The following is a 16,381-nucleotide window of genomic DNA, read 5'->3' on the forward strand; positions in this document are numbered from 1 at the left end:
CTGACACCTGAATAATTAGGCAAACACCACCATCTACTGGAAAATGTAAGACATGCACTTAAACGCTAATAAAAGAAAGCTTCATGGACATCAGCACCTGCAAAAGTACAGTACAGTAATTATGCATGTGTGTAACCAAAAAAACTCAGTTTTACACTTTAGGCTAGAGTAACATATTGTACTTCAACACCAGGTTTTCCAGTGTATATTCCACCTTTTGCCCTGAGCTGGAATAGCCTACATCTCCAATTCAAGTCCAAGATGAATAAGTAGTTTAAGAAAAAAGGAAGTCAAAGGAGTTTGCAAAGAAAAGCGTCTGGACTTCTTTAAGTTGCTTGAAGACGTTTCACCTCTCATCCAAGAAGCTTCTTCAGTTCTAAGGTCAAATGGCCGAGAGTCCCAGATTTAAACCCAGTGGGAGTATCCCCCCAAGGAGGGACAAAGGACCCCCTGGTGATCCTCTAATCACATGTGCCAAGGTGTGAAAGCGGGTGTGGGACCTAATCAGCCAGGGTTTCGGGTGAGCTCATTGTGAAACCTGGCCCCACCTTGTCATGTGAATTCCTGAGGTCAGATGGCCCAGGATGTGAGTGGGCGTTAAGGCGTCTGGCATCACTATATTACCAGCGGATAAGGGAAGGTGCACCGTGGTCCTAAACACAGCAGATTACCACACAAAGATCAATACTCTCCTCAGTGACAACAACACCTACGAAGCTTTAAAACGAGACCCCACAAGCAGCTACAAAAAGAAAGTTATAGCTTGCCTTCAAGACCTTGAAAAGGACAAAATCATTGACCGCCTCACATATCACCGCCTTTATCCAGGGGATGCCATACCCTGCATTTATGGACTTCCTAAGATCCACAAGGAAGGGGTCCCACTCAGACCCATAGTCAGTAGCATAAACTCAGCCACTTATAACATTGCGAAACACCTTGCTACCATCCTTGCACCTCTCGTGGGGAACACCCCACACCACATCAAGAACTCCACCGACTTCACCGACAAGGTCCAGAAACTTACCCTGGATCCAGATGAAACCATGGTGTCCTTTGATGTAGTCTCTCTCTTCACTTGCATACCCACCACAGAAGCAGTGGAGACTGTCAGAAAACGACTACAAGAAGACAGCTCCTTGGAAGACAGGACCAACTTCACACCCGATCAGATCTGCACACTGTTAGACCTCTGCCTTACCACAACATACTTCAAATACAACGAAGGCTTCTACAGACAAAAACATGGCTGTGCCATGGGCTCCCCCGTGTCACCTATTGTAGCCAACCTTTACATGGAGGAAGTGGAAAGAAAGGCTCTTGGCTCTTTTAAAGGGAGAGTACCCAGCCACTGGTACAGATATGTAGACGACACCTGGGTCAAAATCAAGACACAAGAAGTGGAATCCTTCACTGCGCACATTAACGCTGTGGATAAAAACATCAAGTTCACCAGGGAAGACACAAAGGATAACTGTTTGCCTTTCCTGGACTGCGCTGTGCACATTGAAGAGAATGGCAACCTCAACATTGAAGTTTACCGGAAGCCCACACACACGGACCAGTACCTCCTCTTTGACTCCCATCACCCTCTGGAACACAAACTTGGAGTAATTAGGACCCTACACCACCGGGCAGAACATGTTCCCTCTAAGCCTGAGGGAAAAAAAGAAGGAACACACACATGTAAAGGAAGCACTGAAAACATGCGGTTATCCTAACTGGGCATTCATAAAGTCAGCAAAGAGCCACAGAAAAGAAGATCAGACACCAGCGAGGGAGGATAAGAAAGACAGACGCAACAACGTTGTCATCCCCTATGTAGCCGGTGTATCAGAGAAACTCAGGAGTGTTTTCTCCAAGCACGACATCCCAGTGTACTTCAGACCCAACAACACACTCAGACAGAAACTGGTTCACCCGAAAGACAAAACTCCAAAACACAGACTGAACAACGTGGTGTATGCTGTACAGTGCAACGAGGAATGCCCAGACCTCTACATTGGAGAGACCAAACAGCCACTTCACAAGCGTATGGCACAACATAGAAGAGCCACCTCCACAGGACAAGACTCAGCAGTCCATCTGCATCTTAAGGATAAAGGTCACTCTTTCAAGGATGCCAATGTTCACATATTGGACAGAGAGGACAATGGTTTGAAAGAGGAGTGAAAGAGGCCATCTATGTCCACTGTGAGCGACCATCTTTGAACAGAGGCGGTGGTTTACGACACCAACTGTCTGCCATCTATAATCCAGTTTTGAGATCCCTTTCCAGACGCCTTAACGCCCACTCACATCCTGGGCCATCTGACCTCAGGAAATCACATGACAAGGTGGGGCCAGGTTTCACAATGAGCTCACCCGAAACCCTGGCTGATTAGGTCCCACACCCGCTTTCACACCTTGGCACATGTGATTAGAGGATCACCAGGGGGTCCTTTGTCCCTCCTTGGGGGGATACTCCCACTGGGTTTAAATCTGGGACTCTCGGCCATTTGACCTTAGAACTGAAGAAGCTTCTCGGATGAGAGGTGAAACGTCTTCAAGCAACTTAAAGAAGTCCAGACGCTTTTCTTTGCAAACTCCTTTGACTACGATGACCTGGATGACTGAGAACCTTCACAGACAAAGAAAAAAGGAAAGAAAAAAAATAGTTATCTTACTTCCATACTTCTAATCAACTTGTATAAATAAAGGAATCAAAAATTCATAAAATTCTTTATTCATAAACTTGATGCAAGTTTACAAATTACTTTACATGGTCAAAATCACCCTTGCAATGGAAAAAAAAGAAAAAGAAAAAAAAAAGGAACCAAAACAAAGCATGCCGACAGTGCATAACTTTATAACCCGGCCACCGCAGTTAATGAAGCAAGGTGAAGAACCCAGTTCAGGCTAGTTCAGTCCTCCGATACATTACTCGTCAAGCCAAGAAGGTTTTGTTAGTCAGACATATGTTGGTGTAATAAAAGCTCTTATTTGGAGCACAACAGACTCGAGTAGACCATTATCCCAAAAGGTCAAGTTAAAGATGCAGGATTATAATTGATCTGATGGCACACGAATCTGAACTGCGGCTTTTGTTGGGAACCCTGGCATCTTTGAAAAAGTAATCCAACCAGGTAGGATGTCTTGTAAGTCCATGTGTCTCATACGGTAGCTGACCTGGTTCATTAAACAGCACACAGAGAGAAACAATTCTGTGCGCTGATGTAGTAGGAAAGCACAAGTACACATGTGTTGAAAAACTGGATACATCTATTAAAAAAAACAAAACAAAAAAACAAAAACAAAAACCAAACAGCCAACCACTTGTCTTTGGTTGCTTAGGGAAACGATCCACTGATAAATGGACATGCAAAATACAGCAATATCAAAGACACAGGGTAGATGTTTTCTTAACTCCTGATCAAGTGCTTTATAATCAAAAAACATCTCTTCTCCATTTTGTTAAATCATTCCAAACACTTGCCAAGTAAATATTAGCCTCAATAGATATCAGAATCCTATCTGCAATTTGACAATAAAACCTACAGGTAAAAAGGGGGCGTCGTTTTAAAACAGTCCAAAAAAAGATTGCCAAATTCAATTTTTTTTTTCCTTTTTCATGACGATATTCTGAAGCAAGAGCTTGGAAAATCGAGTGTGCAGTATGTATTCCTGAGTTTGCTTCTCCAGATAATGCAGGGGTGGGCTCAACAATATTACCGGAGTGAAGTGAATACCAATGCACATCATAACAGTTAACAACCATGCCAATAATCCAGAGTCATGTTGAGATTGTTGTGGTGAAAACAACACAAGAGGGTGATTCTCGCCATATCCTGCAAGCCTCAATACATGCCAGATGTGCTGAACACGAACAAGCTCTATGCTTTGTACCCATCTCACACCGTTGAGACTGAGGTCAGCATCACTGAGGAAATTCTAAATAAACTCAAATATGAGGAATGCCTGTATGAAATAGCATAACTAAGCTTTCTACGCTGGTCATCAGGACAACATACTGAAAACAATGCAAGTAACCACACAACAGAACACCCACAACAAACGTGTAACTGCATTAATTGGAATGCTCCACAGTTTCTGCATATTATTCACATTACATCAAAGCCTCAGCATGCTGAGGGGTACAGCAGCGCTGAGAGTGGTCATGAATAGTAACCAGAGAGGTGGTAATGGGAAGAGCTAGGTCTTTCCTGTGGCAAATCTGAACAAATATTTATCAAACCTGGCCAAATATTTTGGAAATGGAACAGCCTCCAGTTGATCTTGCCAAGTGTGAAGCTAGAATGGTAAGGAAAGGTAAATGCAAAGGTATATGGTCAAGACTATTGCTGTGAATTTGTAGCTCTGACTGAACCTTAAAACAGCCATGAGGTCAAGGAAAAGTCAGCAGGTAAAAGGTCACTTTTTTCCTAGACTGCAAAATTGAAAAAGTGGTCAGGATGTAGACCAGTTACAATAACTAAGCAGGTAACTATACTGTTAAGGTCTTAAGACTAATTTTCAGCTCAACAAAACTCCACAAGACTGTCTTCACTGCATAGCCTTACTGAGGTTCGTCTGGTTTAAGTGATTAGATATGAATAGCCAAACCTTTGGCATGCCAGGAACAGCTGCATCTATGCCAATATTGTTAGGGGCATTGTAGTTAGAGGTGCCATCAAATGAGGGGAATGATTACCGTCACTGCTGTCAATAAAATAAGGATATATATATATATATATATTTATAAAAACAACAAAAACCGCAGTAGTCATAAGCTTACATAAGAACATGGTGAACTTTTGTTTCCTTCTGCAAGAGTGTCAATGAAGCAACTTTCTTACTCTAAATGGGTCTTGAGAAGTTGCAGTGCCCCTGCAGTTAATAGTCAAGAGTATATTGTAATACAGTCTCTGCCCAGCCAAAGACCCCAACAAGGTTACATTATAAACAATTAAATCCTTTTGCAGAAATACAAATTTACATGTTTACATGTGGAGTTAAAATCAACTACATTACAGTGTAATCCAATCCGAACATGCCCCTGCTTTGCCTGATGAGGCTTTCTATGTTGCCACTCAGGCACCACAACTCTCCTGCGGGAGGTGGTCTGGTGGCTGCTTGGGATGATAACAGTGATCTCCAACTTCGGAGCCCAGGAGGATGCTGTTCGTCATTATGGGCTGTGCCACTCAGACTGGAAAAGTCTCATCATCTTCTTCCCCAACTCAAGGTTTCAAGCTTTAAAAGAAAGAGGTTTGAAAGCAAACTATCCCCAGAATCACGTTATTCCAGAGGAGGGGTCTTGGCATGAAAGATAATATATGAGCACAATATTACAGAGGCCATCCAAGGAGAGAAAAGGTGGGGATCCTTCCAAACACTAGCATTTAAATGTCCTTCCCAGCTACCAGTGCATCATATTAGGGAATGTCACAAGCCATTCTCAGATCCAGTTTGTGACCAGAAAGGCCTTGTCTGGCAACTGGAGCATCAGACTGCCACTGCTGGAGGATAAAGCCATGCCGCACCTTTCAACCCATAGCCAGCAAGTAACGTTGGCATGCTCAATGCCAAAACCAAAGGGTGAGAAAGCACATAATATTGAGTCTACCGATTTAATGGAGTATGGGACAAATGTTGAATGAAAAAAAAAAAAATCTGATTGCATCAGACAACAGATGTATAAAGGAAGCAATATCTGAGGAGAGGACACTTTTTTCAATAGCTAATGAAATTGGATGTAAATTTCATATAGAGGTGGGATGTCTCTGTGTTTGTGTGCTAGTTTTTGGGTTGTCAATTAATGGGAAATTTGGTTTAGAGTTCCAAGTGTCATGTAGATAACAAAAATAGTTTGCAGGATAAAAACAATATTGGTCGCAAGGAAAAGGAAAAGAAAAATCTAAGACATATGGTCCCAGTTCAGGAAAGGCAACAGTCTGTATTAGCCGTCCTCCTTAGGGGGTGTGTACCAGCCTAGGAAAGGAAGACAAAGGAAGACGATGACTACAGGGTAAAGAAAAACAAAGTCAATAATAGCGAATGCCAAAATGATTGACCACATTACTTTCTACCTCACTGGCTTGCATCTGAATTTAGCAACATATGTGGTGACTGGTGCAAGAACCAAAACCACCATGCAATTTTTTTTTTCAATTGTTAGACTAAATATAGGTGGTCAAGTAGAAATAATTTACTTTTAATTTTTTTTTTTTTTTTTTTTTTTTTTTTTTAAACAGAAATGCATTATTATTAACAACAATAATATCTTCCTCTAATCCAACAATGTAAAAATCTCATATTTTCCTTGTTTATTTTATTATCAATTACTTTGTTATAGTGCACATTAGGGTCTGGCTTTGTATGTTTGTTTTTTCCCCAGCAGTCCTTTTCAATTGCATTCATTGCCATTAATCATATATATACTAAATATGTTCAGTTCCTAAATTCTTTATTTTATTTAATCAACAACAGGTTTTACTGTAGCAGAGTTAAATGAATCAGAAGCAGACTACATTCAAATGTAGTCCATGTTAGGTATATATATACCACAGTTAATGATCCAATATCCCTCGGCTTTAATGGCTGAGAGGGTTTTGGTTTCAGTAAACAAGGTCTGCAATGTATTCTGTATGAAACTGGAGACAGAAAACACTCACCGTTCTTTTCATGGATCTGAACCAGGGATTTGTAGGACTGCTGTGCTCTTGCAAGATTGTACTGATTCTGCATTAAAAGACAAAAATGAAGCCAACTTTACCATGAGCATTGAGTTTAGGATAACATTGGAGAATAAGCAAATTGCAACGACAGCTGTTTCCTACAAGAAAAGGAGATTATTATCTAGCTAGCTCTAATTTCAAGACTAAAACAGTGTGCAAGGTAGCTAGATGATAATGAAGACACTTTTTTGTCCTTCATACTAGACTGCATTCACAAACACCATCACCATTCAAGCTAGATTGCACCTGTAGTGCACCACATACTACCTTCAGTACTAAAGTGTTAAGAATTCTGGGTTAATACATAATTTCCTTAGGGATTAATAAAGTATTCTGATTCTGATAACAGAGATATTTTAAAGTACAAATACAAAATCCAAACTGTTCCACTTCCATCATTAAAGCAGGAAACAGTCCATTTTTGGAGAAAGTGAAAATTGACAGGGAAAAAAAAAAAGGTGCAATAAAACCTTTATACAGTCCAAAGCCTGTAGCAACAGTAAGATGACGTGTCCCTTTATTCTCACACTCACTGAAGTTCTATTTACATTAGTACCTACTCGGATCGACTCAGCATGGTATGCCAAAGTTTTCTATTAGGTCATAGTACCTGGTACCAGGTACTTTTTTAGTTCCTGCTCAGCAGGTACTAAAATGTGGCGTCTTCAGACTGCATGCCACAGACTGCATGCCACAGACTGGCTGGTCAGTAGCGCCATTCAATGAGTCATAAGGGTGTCTCATTCACGTAAAAATGAAAAACGCCATTTTTTTAAAACCCAGCAATGAGGGAGATGGCTACACAAAACAACTTGCCTCAACATCCACCTTTTTTTGTAGTGTTTGTGTCACATATATCAATTCAATCAAAGGCCGCTCAGACGACAACCACACAAGTTACGTAGTACTGGATTACAATGGAAAACCCGACGATCCGAGTTGAGTCGTGACAATCTGTGGTGAGTCGATCCGAGTAGGTACTAATGGAAAAATGGGCTTAAGTCATCAATTGTATACATTTTCCCAAATGGGCTGGTGTGGTCCCCTGTCTGACTCAATTTTACTTTCTTCTTTTCGGTGTCTTTTGTGTTTTAATCTAACTATCCAACTTATAATAGACTAATCTAAAATCAAAATGAAGACTGGCTTTATTTTAAGACTCTATATGTAGACTATACATGCAAACCTGCAACATGTTTTACACAAATAGCCTTAAAAGTGGTGTACAGGAAAAACACCGGTGAACTACACTTATCAGATCTGTTGTCATTAGGAACTGAAAACTATTGCAATGTCATGCTGAGAAAGATGAAAGGCTGTTTTGCTTCCTATCTGAGACAGCCTGTACTGTGCATCCCTACTCAGTCCAATTTGATAGGAATTAATAAACAAATCCAACATTCACTACCAAAACAAGAGGCTGTTGCACAGTATGACTGGCCATCACTTAGAACCATGTAACTGTGTACCTGTGTGAAAGCCCCTGTCACTGTGGTTCACATAATTCACTATGTGAATCCACCATTATATCAGAGCTGAAATGAAGCTTCCTCACTTACTTTATTGGCTCCAAACTGCACTCTGGCTTTTCCTTTAACTAAAGTGGCATTGATCTGCATGATAACAGACTCAATGGAATAGGCACTGCTCCAACCCTGCAATCAGAAAACCAAATGTCAATAACAGCAGGTTTTTAAAAAAATGTATATTCAAAGAGTAGAAAGAATAAAAAACATTGAAAAACAAACCAAGGCAATACCTAAATTTGCCATCTGGGTTTTATGAAACCATTCTAAAAATACCTGTTTAGTAAGAAGTTCCATGCACAGGGCACCTCCGCCAAGAACATAACTAAAGCAAGGGAAAGGAAACAATAAGGCAGAGTCACTTTTTAAATCTTACACTGATGCAGTCTCTGCTTGATAATGACAACTTAAAAGGGAAGAAATTATAGAAGTGTACCAAGAAAATTAACTTACCCTCCAGAAAGCACAGGAGAAACTACCCGGACAAATGGTGGATCAAAAGGGAAATTATCCTGTAGAAGTAACAAGAAAAATGGTTCATTTACTTCAAAAGATTCCTACATTGCATTTGACTTTGATTTTGTTAACAAAACATCAAGTTTACTTACTTTATATGAGAAGTTTAGTAAAATGTAGTCCATTCCCTCCTTTTCCTTTAGCACTTGTAAGTCACTGTGTAAAGGGCTATCTGGATCCACCCTGTAGGTCATAAAAAATAACAAACAAACAAAAACAACAACACAGTTTGCATATTTTGCTCATATATAAAAAAAATTGGTAAATAAAAAAATTCACGACTCAATATCCCAAAGTTACTTACGTCCTCAGTTTGACGTGCCATTCGTATAGGCTGTCATTAACAAGTTCAACTGAATAGATGCCTGCAAAAGAAATTGTTTAAAATTGAACCTTCAGATATCTGCAATTGCAAGGCCTAGTAGCAGACTCCCTGATAAACCCTGTCCTTTTGATCAACTCCCTCTCGAGAGTGGTGCGTAAGACACAGAGGCAAAGTATAAAATGCATTTTGTCTAATATGACCCTGTGTCATTTGCTGTCAGCCAATATTCTTATTCTACGGTGTGTTGCTATAGAAAGATTATCAGTAAACAGTAAAGGGTGTAGATGCCTACAGTACAATCACCACACCCACATGAGTGTTCGTGTCCTGACCTCATTAGGACAAGACAGAAAGAGTAAGGTTCCTTTGAATTTAGCACACTAAACATGTTCCCAAATACTTTCCTCTGACCATGTAAATGCCACAGCTGTCATATTGCAATGCCTAACGTTCAAAAATATTCCTCCATTACAAACAAAGACAGGACCCATGATACATTTATGTGTGATTATTTTTTGTTGCTCAAAGGTTAAACAAATCACTGTGTACTGTTTGTACCTGTCTTATAACTCTGAGACCTGTAGATCTCTCTTAGTTCCTTCATCAAACGGTCAGAGGCTTGCACTGAGCCAGACACAGCTCCCTGGAAAATATAAAACAACTATAAAAGACAAAGAATGCAGTCCTAGGGGTAAAGCTGCCATTTTTACTTAAGCTGGGCCAGTATCAGAGACAAAGCTTTATCATATCAGACATCAATATTTATATCAGTACCCCACATTGAGGGCATCTTTTGTTATGTATATATATATATATGTGTGCACATGACAGTCTATGAACTACAACAGCTACATACCTGGGAACATTAACCCCCCAAAATAAACAACTTTTAATAAGTACGTTGTTTTCAAGGCCAGAAGTTTAAATAAAAAAAGTAATTCACTAATTCAATCACTAATGACAAAAGGAGTATACAGAAATGCTGCGTAGATTAATGAATTATAAGCAAGGTGTGATAAATATTAACCGGCCTTTTTTCCTGAGACTTACATTCAAATGGTCCTGGCGCTGGTTCTTTCGGATCTTCTCCAAGATTGCCAAATTCTCCTTCTCAATCCCATCATCCTCAGATTTCTTCCCATCTACGGGCTCCTCCTCTTTCATTTCATAGTGGTCCAAATCCTCGATGTCCTGTTGGTTCAAACATTTTAAATAACTCAACACCATATACATATACAACAAAACAAAAAGCCCAGGGTTAAGACAATTGCATTGTGATAAGATGAGAAGAATTATTAGTGATTTATTAATTTGATTTTATGATGATAGTCATACATGCATAACTTGTGGATAGTCGCATCAAACATTTTTCAAATTATAATACATAAACTAAGGCCAAAAGTACTCCACATAAAATCTGTACAAATTAAGGAGTCGAGGGAAAAAAAAAAAATATAAACAAAAGCAAAACAAGTCAATTCATAAAGCATGACTTGGGCTTACTAGGTTTCACTTTAAATTTGACCCTGGGTAGCAACAGCATTACCGCATTCTTGGAAGAGACCTCCGTGCACGGATACCAAGACGATTAAAAGTATTTTATAGCATCTAAATTCTGTCTTTTTGTTGATCAACATCAATATGAAATATGAATTATTAGAAGCAACTAACTGTATAATACCCCATCCCTTCTCCTTGAAGCAATTTTAAAATCTTGTTCTATGGACTTAAACATATGGTCTGAAAACAGGGCATATATTTGCAACTTAATGTTCGCAGGAAGTCTTTCGAATTCTGTTTCTTACATTTATCCCAGAAAGTTGCTTTCAGACCATTGAACCCCACTGAGGTTCCAGCTAAATTCTTTTATAAATAAGACCTTAAAAAAAAAATCTAATCTATTGGTTTCTCTCATTACTTAATGATAGAGCTGTACTACTGATAAATCTGTTAACTAACAGTGTCTGTATTTAAGCTGACTTTCCTTTCTGATGTTTACTAATATGTTAGCTCTTTTCCACCCTTACTGACCAAAGGAGCTTAAAATTCAAACATTCATACAGCATATATTACACTTTATACAGCATATATCACTCACACGCGCGCACAGCCCTGATTTGGCTGCAGAAGTTGTGTTGTCTTTAGGACCCATGTGTTTAACCTGTTCATATATTTTTAATCTTATAGTTTTATCTTACTTTGGGAAAGAAAAAAAAAAAAAAATCAGCAGACCCTTTCATGTTGATAACTATGAGGAATGTAAAGGCAGATAAGGAACAGAGACTCTGGGTATGTTGAACTTGCTTCATAGTACAGGCTCCAGAGAAATGCGTCAGGTATTTTAGACTGAAGATGATGACTTACTTCTCCCATTTCCTCCTCATCTTCTTCTTCAGATGTGACCTCCTCTGTTCCATGCTACACACACGAAAAAACAACACAGACCATAAGGAGTTAACTAGTTTGCAAAATAATATTTAAGAAAAAACAGGAGAACACATTTTACTAAACACGGGAAGTGCCATTTCACTGACTTGAAGAAGAGCCTCACATGAATCACCAAGGGTGTTTATAATGTAGAGGGTCATTTCATAACTAAATATAAGTGGTTTTTGAGTGCAAAATAAAACATACCAATCTACATTAGGGTATTTTAGCAAGGCATATTCATTAGAAGTAATCTGAGAGAAGCTATTGTCCATTAGGCTGGATTTGACAACATCAAGTGGGTAGACTTGCCTTTCTGTCCTGCCCCACTGGGCCTGCAGGCAAGGGCTGGTCCAGCATCTCCACATCAGGATGTTGGGGAAGATTATACAGTCGACATAGGTCACAAATTAGTTTCTTCAACTGCTGTAAAAGCTTGAAAGGAAAAACAAAATAAAGAACTGGAGCAACTATACAAGTTTGCAAATAAGAATACAGAGCGAGGCCATATAGCAGAAACATTGACTTTTACTTGTTTCTGAAGAAAAAAAAAAAAAGTTGCACACTCTATGAGTATAGGAATCAGTTTTGGACAAATGACCCACATATAACTTTTAAAGCTACGAATTAAATATAGAACATTAGCAGTGCAGCAAACAAATGTGGGAAGAGGATGGATGACAATCTTTAAACTGGTGTATTATGCTGTTGTAAATTTAGTGCAGCTGAGAAACTGTACCACCAAAAACATCTGCGCTTTAAAAGAAAAAAAAAAAAAAAGCAACAGAGATCTTATCTATCTACAAAAACGAAGGTTTGTCTCACTCATCTGTCACACAGCTTCACAATGTTGTAATCCTTATATAGACCAAATTAAGTAGCAAACAAAAATAAACACAACAAAAAAAGGACTCCTGTCCAAACACTAACACTTAAATACAGCATATCTTTGTGCTACAAACACATGTAACATAAAAAAGGGCTTTAACCCCTCCCCCCCCAAAAAAAGTACATAATGTACACCTAACACCAGGGATTACATAAGAACCTACTTGTCACATATTTTAACCTCTAAAGTTGTCCTGGTGATCTAATATCACTGGAACAAACAACAAACCTGCTTGTTGACATGCTTATCAAACTCCTTAAGTACACGCACACACTGACGCACGAAAGATTTTTAGATTTGAAAGCCTATGTAAAAAGGTGTGCATTTTGTAAACACAACACTAGTTAAAAAAAGAAAAAAAAAAAGGTTAAATTAAAAAAAGAGAAAGAGAAAAACAAACAACAAAGCAGCAACTACAGGAGCAAGTAGAAAAACATCCATGGTGCACAATAGTGCGATACTACAGGTAAATGAATGAAATTAAAAATGAAATGAAGAGAGGCAAGTGAAGAACAAGTGCATCATGGGACGCCCCCCAGCAGCTTGAGCTTATAGCAGCATACCTAAGGGATGGTTAAGGGTCACCTGATCCAGTTCCCACTATGAGCTTCATCAGGAACAGAGGATTTTAAGCCTACTCCTAAAAATGTATGCTTTCTTCCTAAACCTAAACAGAGAACTGCTTCCACAAGAGAGGAACCCGATAGCTGGAGGCTATACTTCCCATTCTATTAGGAACAACGAGAAAGTCTCCACTTTGAAGAATTTTGAATTCAATTATGAATTTAACAGGTAGCCAATTAAAAGACACTAACATGGAATAAATATGAGCCCCATGTTAGTCTTCTCGCTGTAGCATTTTGCATCTTTTCAGGGAGCATCCAGGTTAACCAAATAATAAGAAACTACAATATCTAGCCTAGAAGTATGAACAAACAAAATACAGACAAGTTTCTATTTAAGATATTAAATTGTATCTCATATTTTAAAAGAAAGGCATTCCATCTGCTCTTTGTTTATTGTACTAATCTGAATCCAGCTGTTGTAACATTATCTAGTGGTTTTCAACATGTAGGTCTAGCCCAAACATATGCTCCTCTATATGCCTGCAGGTGCAGTCTGGATGACTAGGGGAAAAATAAGGAGTGACACTAAAGTTGGAGTTCGCTTATGCTAATAGTTCTTGGATTACTCTAAAATACAAGTTGGAGCCATCTGTACTGTTGATAACTGCTATAAAATGTGAAAATATGTTTCGCCCTTTAAACTGAGGCCAGCTTACATCATTATTTGGTTAAGGTTTTGAGGTTGTTAAAGTGATGAGCAGCTCTATTCCTCAAGTGTCCCATGTCACAAAGTGCATGAAGAATATAAGGATATCTACCAGAGTGCTGCCTTTTCTCACATCTTCCAATCTCTCCAAAACTTGAGCCAAGCTCGGGTCATCAGAGTCCACAAACCAAATTGGCGGTGTAGACGGATAAGATTCCTAGAAACAACAGAAAACACAACACGATGATACCAATACCTTTAACAATTATTTACACGCGTCGCAGGATTTTTAATACATTGAATTTTACAATTATTTACGAAAATTTGAGTTGACGACATTAGCATTCTGGATGCATCGTGAGCTAAATGCTGGGATTGCCTAAAAACATTGCGTAATGTGAACTACCTGAACAAATATCACCTAACAAATAGTGAAATGACACTGGTTATTTCAACTATGCAAAACCTGTCCCACTTAGCGTCAGACTGTACGGTTGTGAAGGTAGCTTATTACCTGACTATCAAGTTAACCGGCTAACTTTAGCTCGCTAGCTACCAACTAGGCAAAACCCCGGCATCAGAATTCTCGTCCACTTACCGTTATATTACAGTGGATAATTAATAGCTTTTCCCCAGTAACATTAAACTGGCAACTCAGTTCGTCAGGTTTCCAGTCAATTATCCTGAATCGCTCGTGGTTTGGATCAAAAATGGACTCCAAAAACTTCAGTTCGGCCTTCAGCCCCGACACCGACATCTTCCACGCATCTCCGGCTGGGCCGCTGGGGAGGGGGAGAAGTCGGGACTTAGCTTTCAGCTAGCTAAAGAAACAGCGTAAACTGTAGTAAAATAAAATGACTATAAAAAGTGGCAAAGAGATGGCAGTCTGCCCCAGCGGATTTAGCTGGATACGCAGTGCCAGCTATAAGTCCCCTCCGGTCAAATTTCACCACAAACGGATGTATTTGCTAATGAAGCAGCTAGTTAGCTCCTAGCTTTAGTCAACGCCTGAAAACAGCGCAGTGCTTGGAAAGCTGCTAGCGAACGAGTTAGCGAGCTAGTCCGTTGTTGTCTTTCCGTCTATTGTTGTTGTCTGTCTATGATAACAACATTTTAAGGCTCTCGCGGTGTTCTGAGACCGTCTCCTCACAGTCCCATCGTGGTGTTCTTTATTATTTACTTAATCGGAAATCAACTATACACTCTGTACGATCTGACCTAATATCCCGCTACAGGGGTAGTGTTTTTCATCCCGGTGCACAACTGTAGCTGGGCTCTTGTGGGGTTTAAAGATGGCGTTCCGCAACCTCCCCGCTCCTGCAGAATCCCAGCATTCAGTGCGTCTTTCATTTATTTTCAGTGTGAGAAAATAAGGGTATTTTCTTAATAATAAGGTCATTTAGTCAGGCATTTATTTGAGGACAAAACTTTCACTCTGATGTTTATTTCTTTGCAAGTAAAGCTAATTAATTTCCTAATTTACATATTATATACAGAGTAAAATTCCATGCACAGAACTTAGAATTTAGTTATTTCTAGTGCTTTGAGCATAGTTGCTCAAAAAACACAGTGATGTACAAGTGTGGGTGTTCAATAATGATTAATGTTGTCTTACAGGGGGACACATGTTTTTCCTGATATATTTAATAGGGGAGCAGTGCCACCCTGTGCCACCCTTTAGACATGCCCCTGACCAGGGCAGATGATATCAGCACAGATATAATTAGGCTTATCTATTTATGTATTTTAAACAGCTAGTAATTGATGTCTGATAGAGCAGTAAGTTATCATTTATGAGGTGAATCCATTTGTTAATATTATATGATGAGTTCTGGCTAGCCTTGAATATCGGCAACCAAACAATTTAACAAAAACATTTTTTAAAAATATATTTTCCAAAAGTTAATTATTTATTAGAATTTTCAGTAGCAAGCATTCACTTTGTCAATCTGAACTAAAATGGTCATCAGTGTGTAATACCACGTTTTGATAATATTGACTTGCTGCTTTATTTAAAGTAAAGCAATTAGCCACCTTTAGCCTAAGAAAAATATGTGTGTGTGTCTATGTATATACATCAATGTATACTGATGTATATCAATATACATTGATGTATATTCTTGGGAGGTTCCCATCCAACTTCTGGCCAAAAACCTCAGCACAACATAGGAACTCCCGTTAGGCATCATAGCAGCTAAGATGAACGGACACTAATTTCAATACATGAGTGGGGCACAGAAAGGAATTGACAGAAATACTACCTGGGGCAAAACATCAGCTGAACTGTAAGCCCAGACTGACCAACCTGTGCACTGCCTGCACTCACTACAAGAAAATTACCAAAAATTAAAAAAAATTACTCAACACGCAGATTTTTGAAGGCCTAGAATTGCACAAGATAACTTGGACCCTAAGCTGGACTGAAACACAGCACAGAGGCACTGATTGTAGCAGCACAGGAACAAATTCTAAGTTCAAGTTACATAGAGACTAAATGGGGTCTACTACACCAGGCAAGACTCCAGGTGCAAGCTGTGCAAAGATGCCCCATGAGACTATCCAGTACATAACAGCAGGGTGCAGATGCTAGCAGGCAGGGCATATATGGAACGGCATAATCAAGTGGCTGGCAGGAACTCTGTACAGGAACATCTGTGCCAAGTATCACTTTGAAGTCCCGAGGTCAAAATGGGATATGCTCCCCAGGATG

The 16,381-nt window shown here is 39.3% G+C and overlaps 1 protein-coding gene across 1 annotated transcript; it reads right to left on the reverse strand.

Annotated features, from left to right (window-relative positions):
• Positions 1-3,081: 3,081 nt before the first annotated feature.
• ube2q1 (ubiquitin-conjugating enzyme E2Q family member 1) lies at positions 3,082-14,994 on the reverse strand. Its single transcript, XM_003437509.5, has 13 exons — positions 14,270-14,994; positions 13,784-13,888; positions 11,823-11,945; positions 11,448-11,501; positions 10,134-10,274; positions 9,642-9,726; positions 9,063-9,123; positions 8,851-8,941; positions 8,696-8,754; positions 8,519-8,567; positions 8,276-8,371; positions 6,654-6,720; positions 3,082-5,970 (listed from the first exon to the last, which is right to left on the reverse strand). Exons 1-13 carry the CDS (start codon positions 14,426-14,428, stop codon positions 5,939-5,941), a joined length of 1,122 nt encoding a protein of 373 aa, XP_003437557.1. The 5' UTR covers positions 14,429-14,994; the 3' UTR covers positions 3,082-5,938.
• Between the last annotated feature and the right edge of the window lie 1,387 nt (positions 14,995-16,381).

This window comes from Oreochromis niloticus, linkage group LG1 (assembly GCF_001858045.2).
Source record: "Oreochromis niloticus isolate F11D_XX linkage group LG1, O_niloticus_UMD_NMBU, whole genome shotgun sequence".
Lineage (NCBI taxonomy): Eukaryota > Metazoa > Chordata > Actinopteri > Cichliformes > Cichlidae > Oreochromis > Oreochromis niloticus.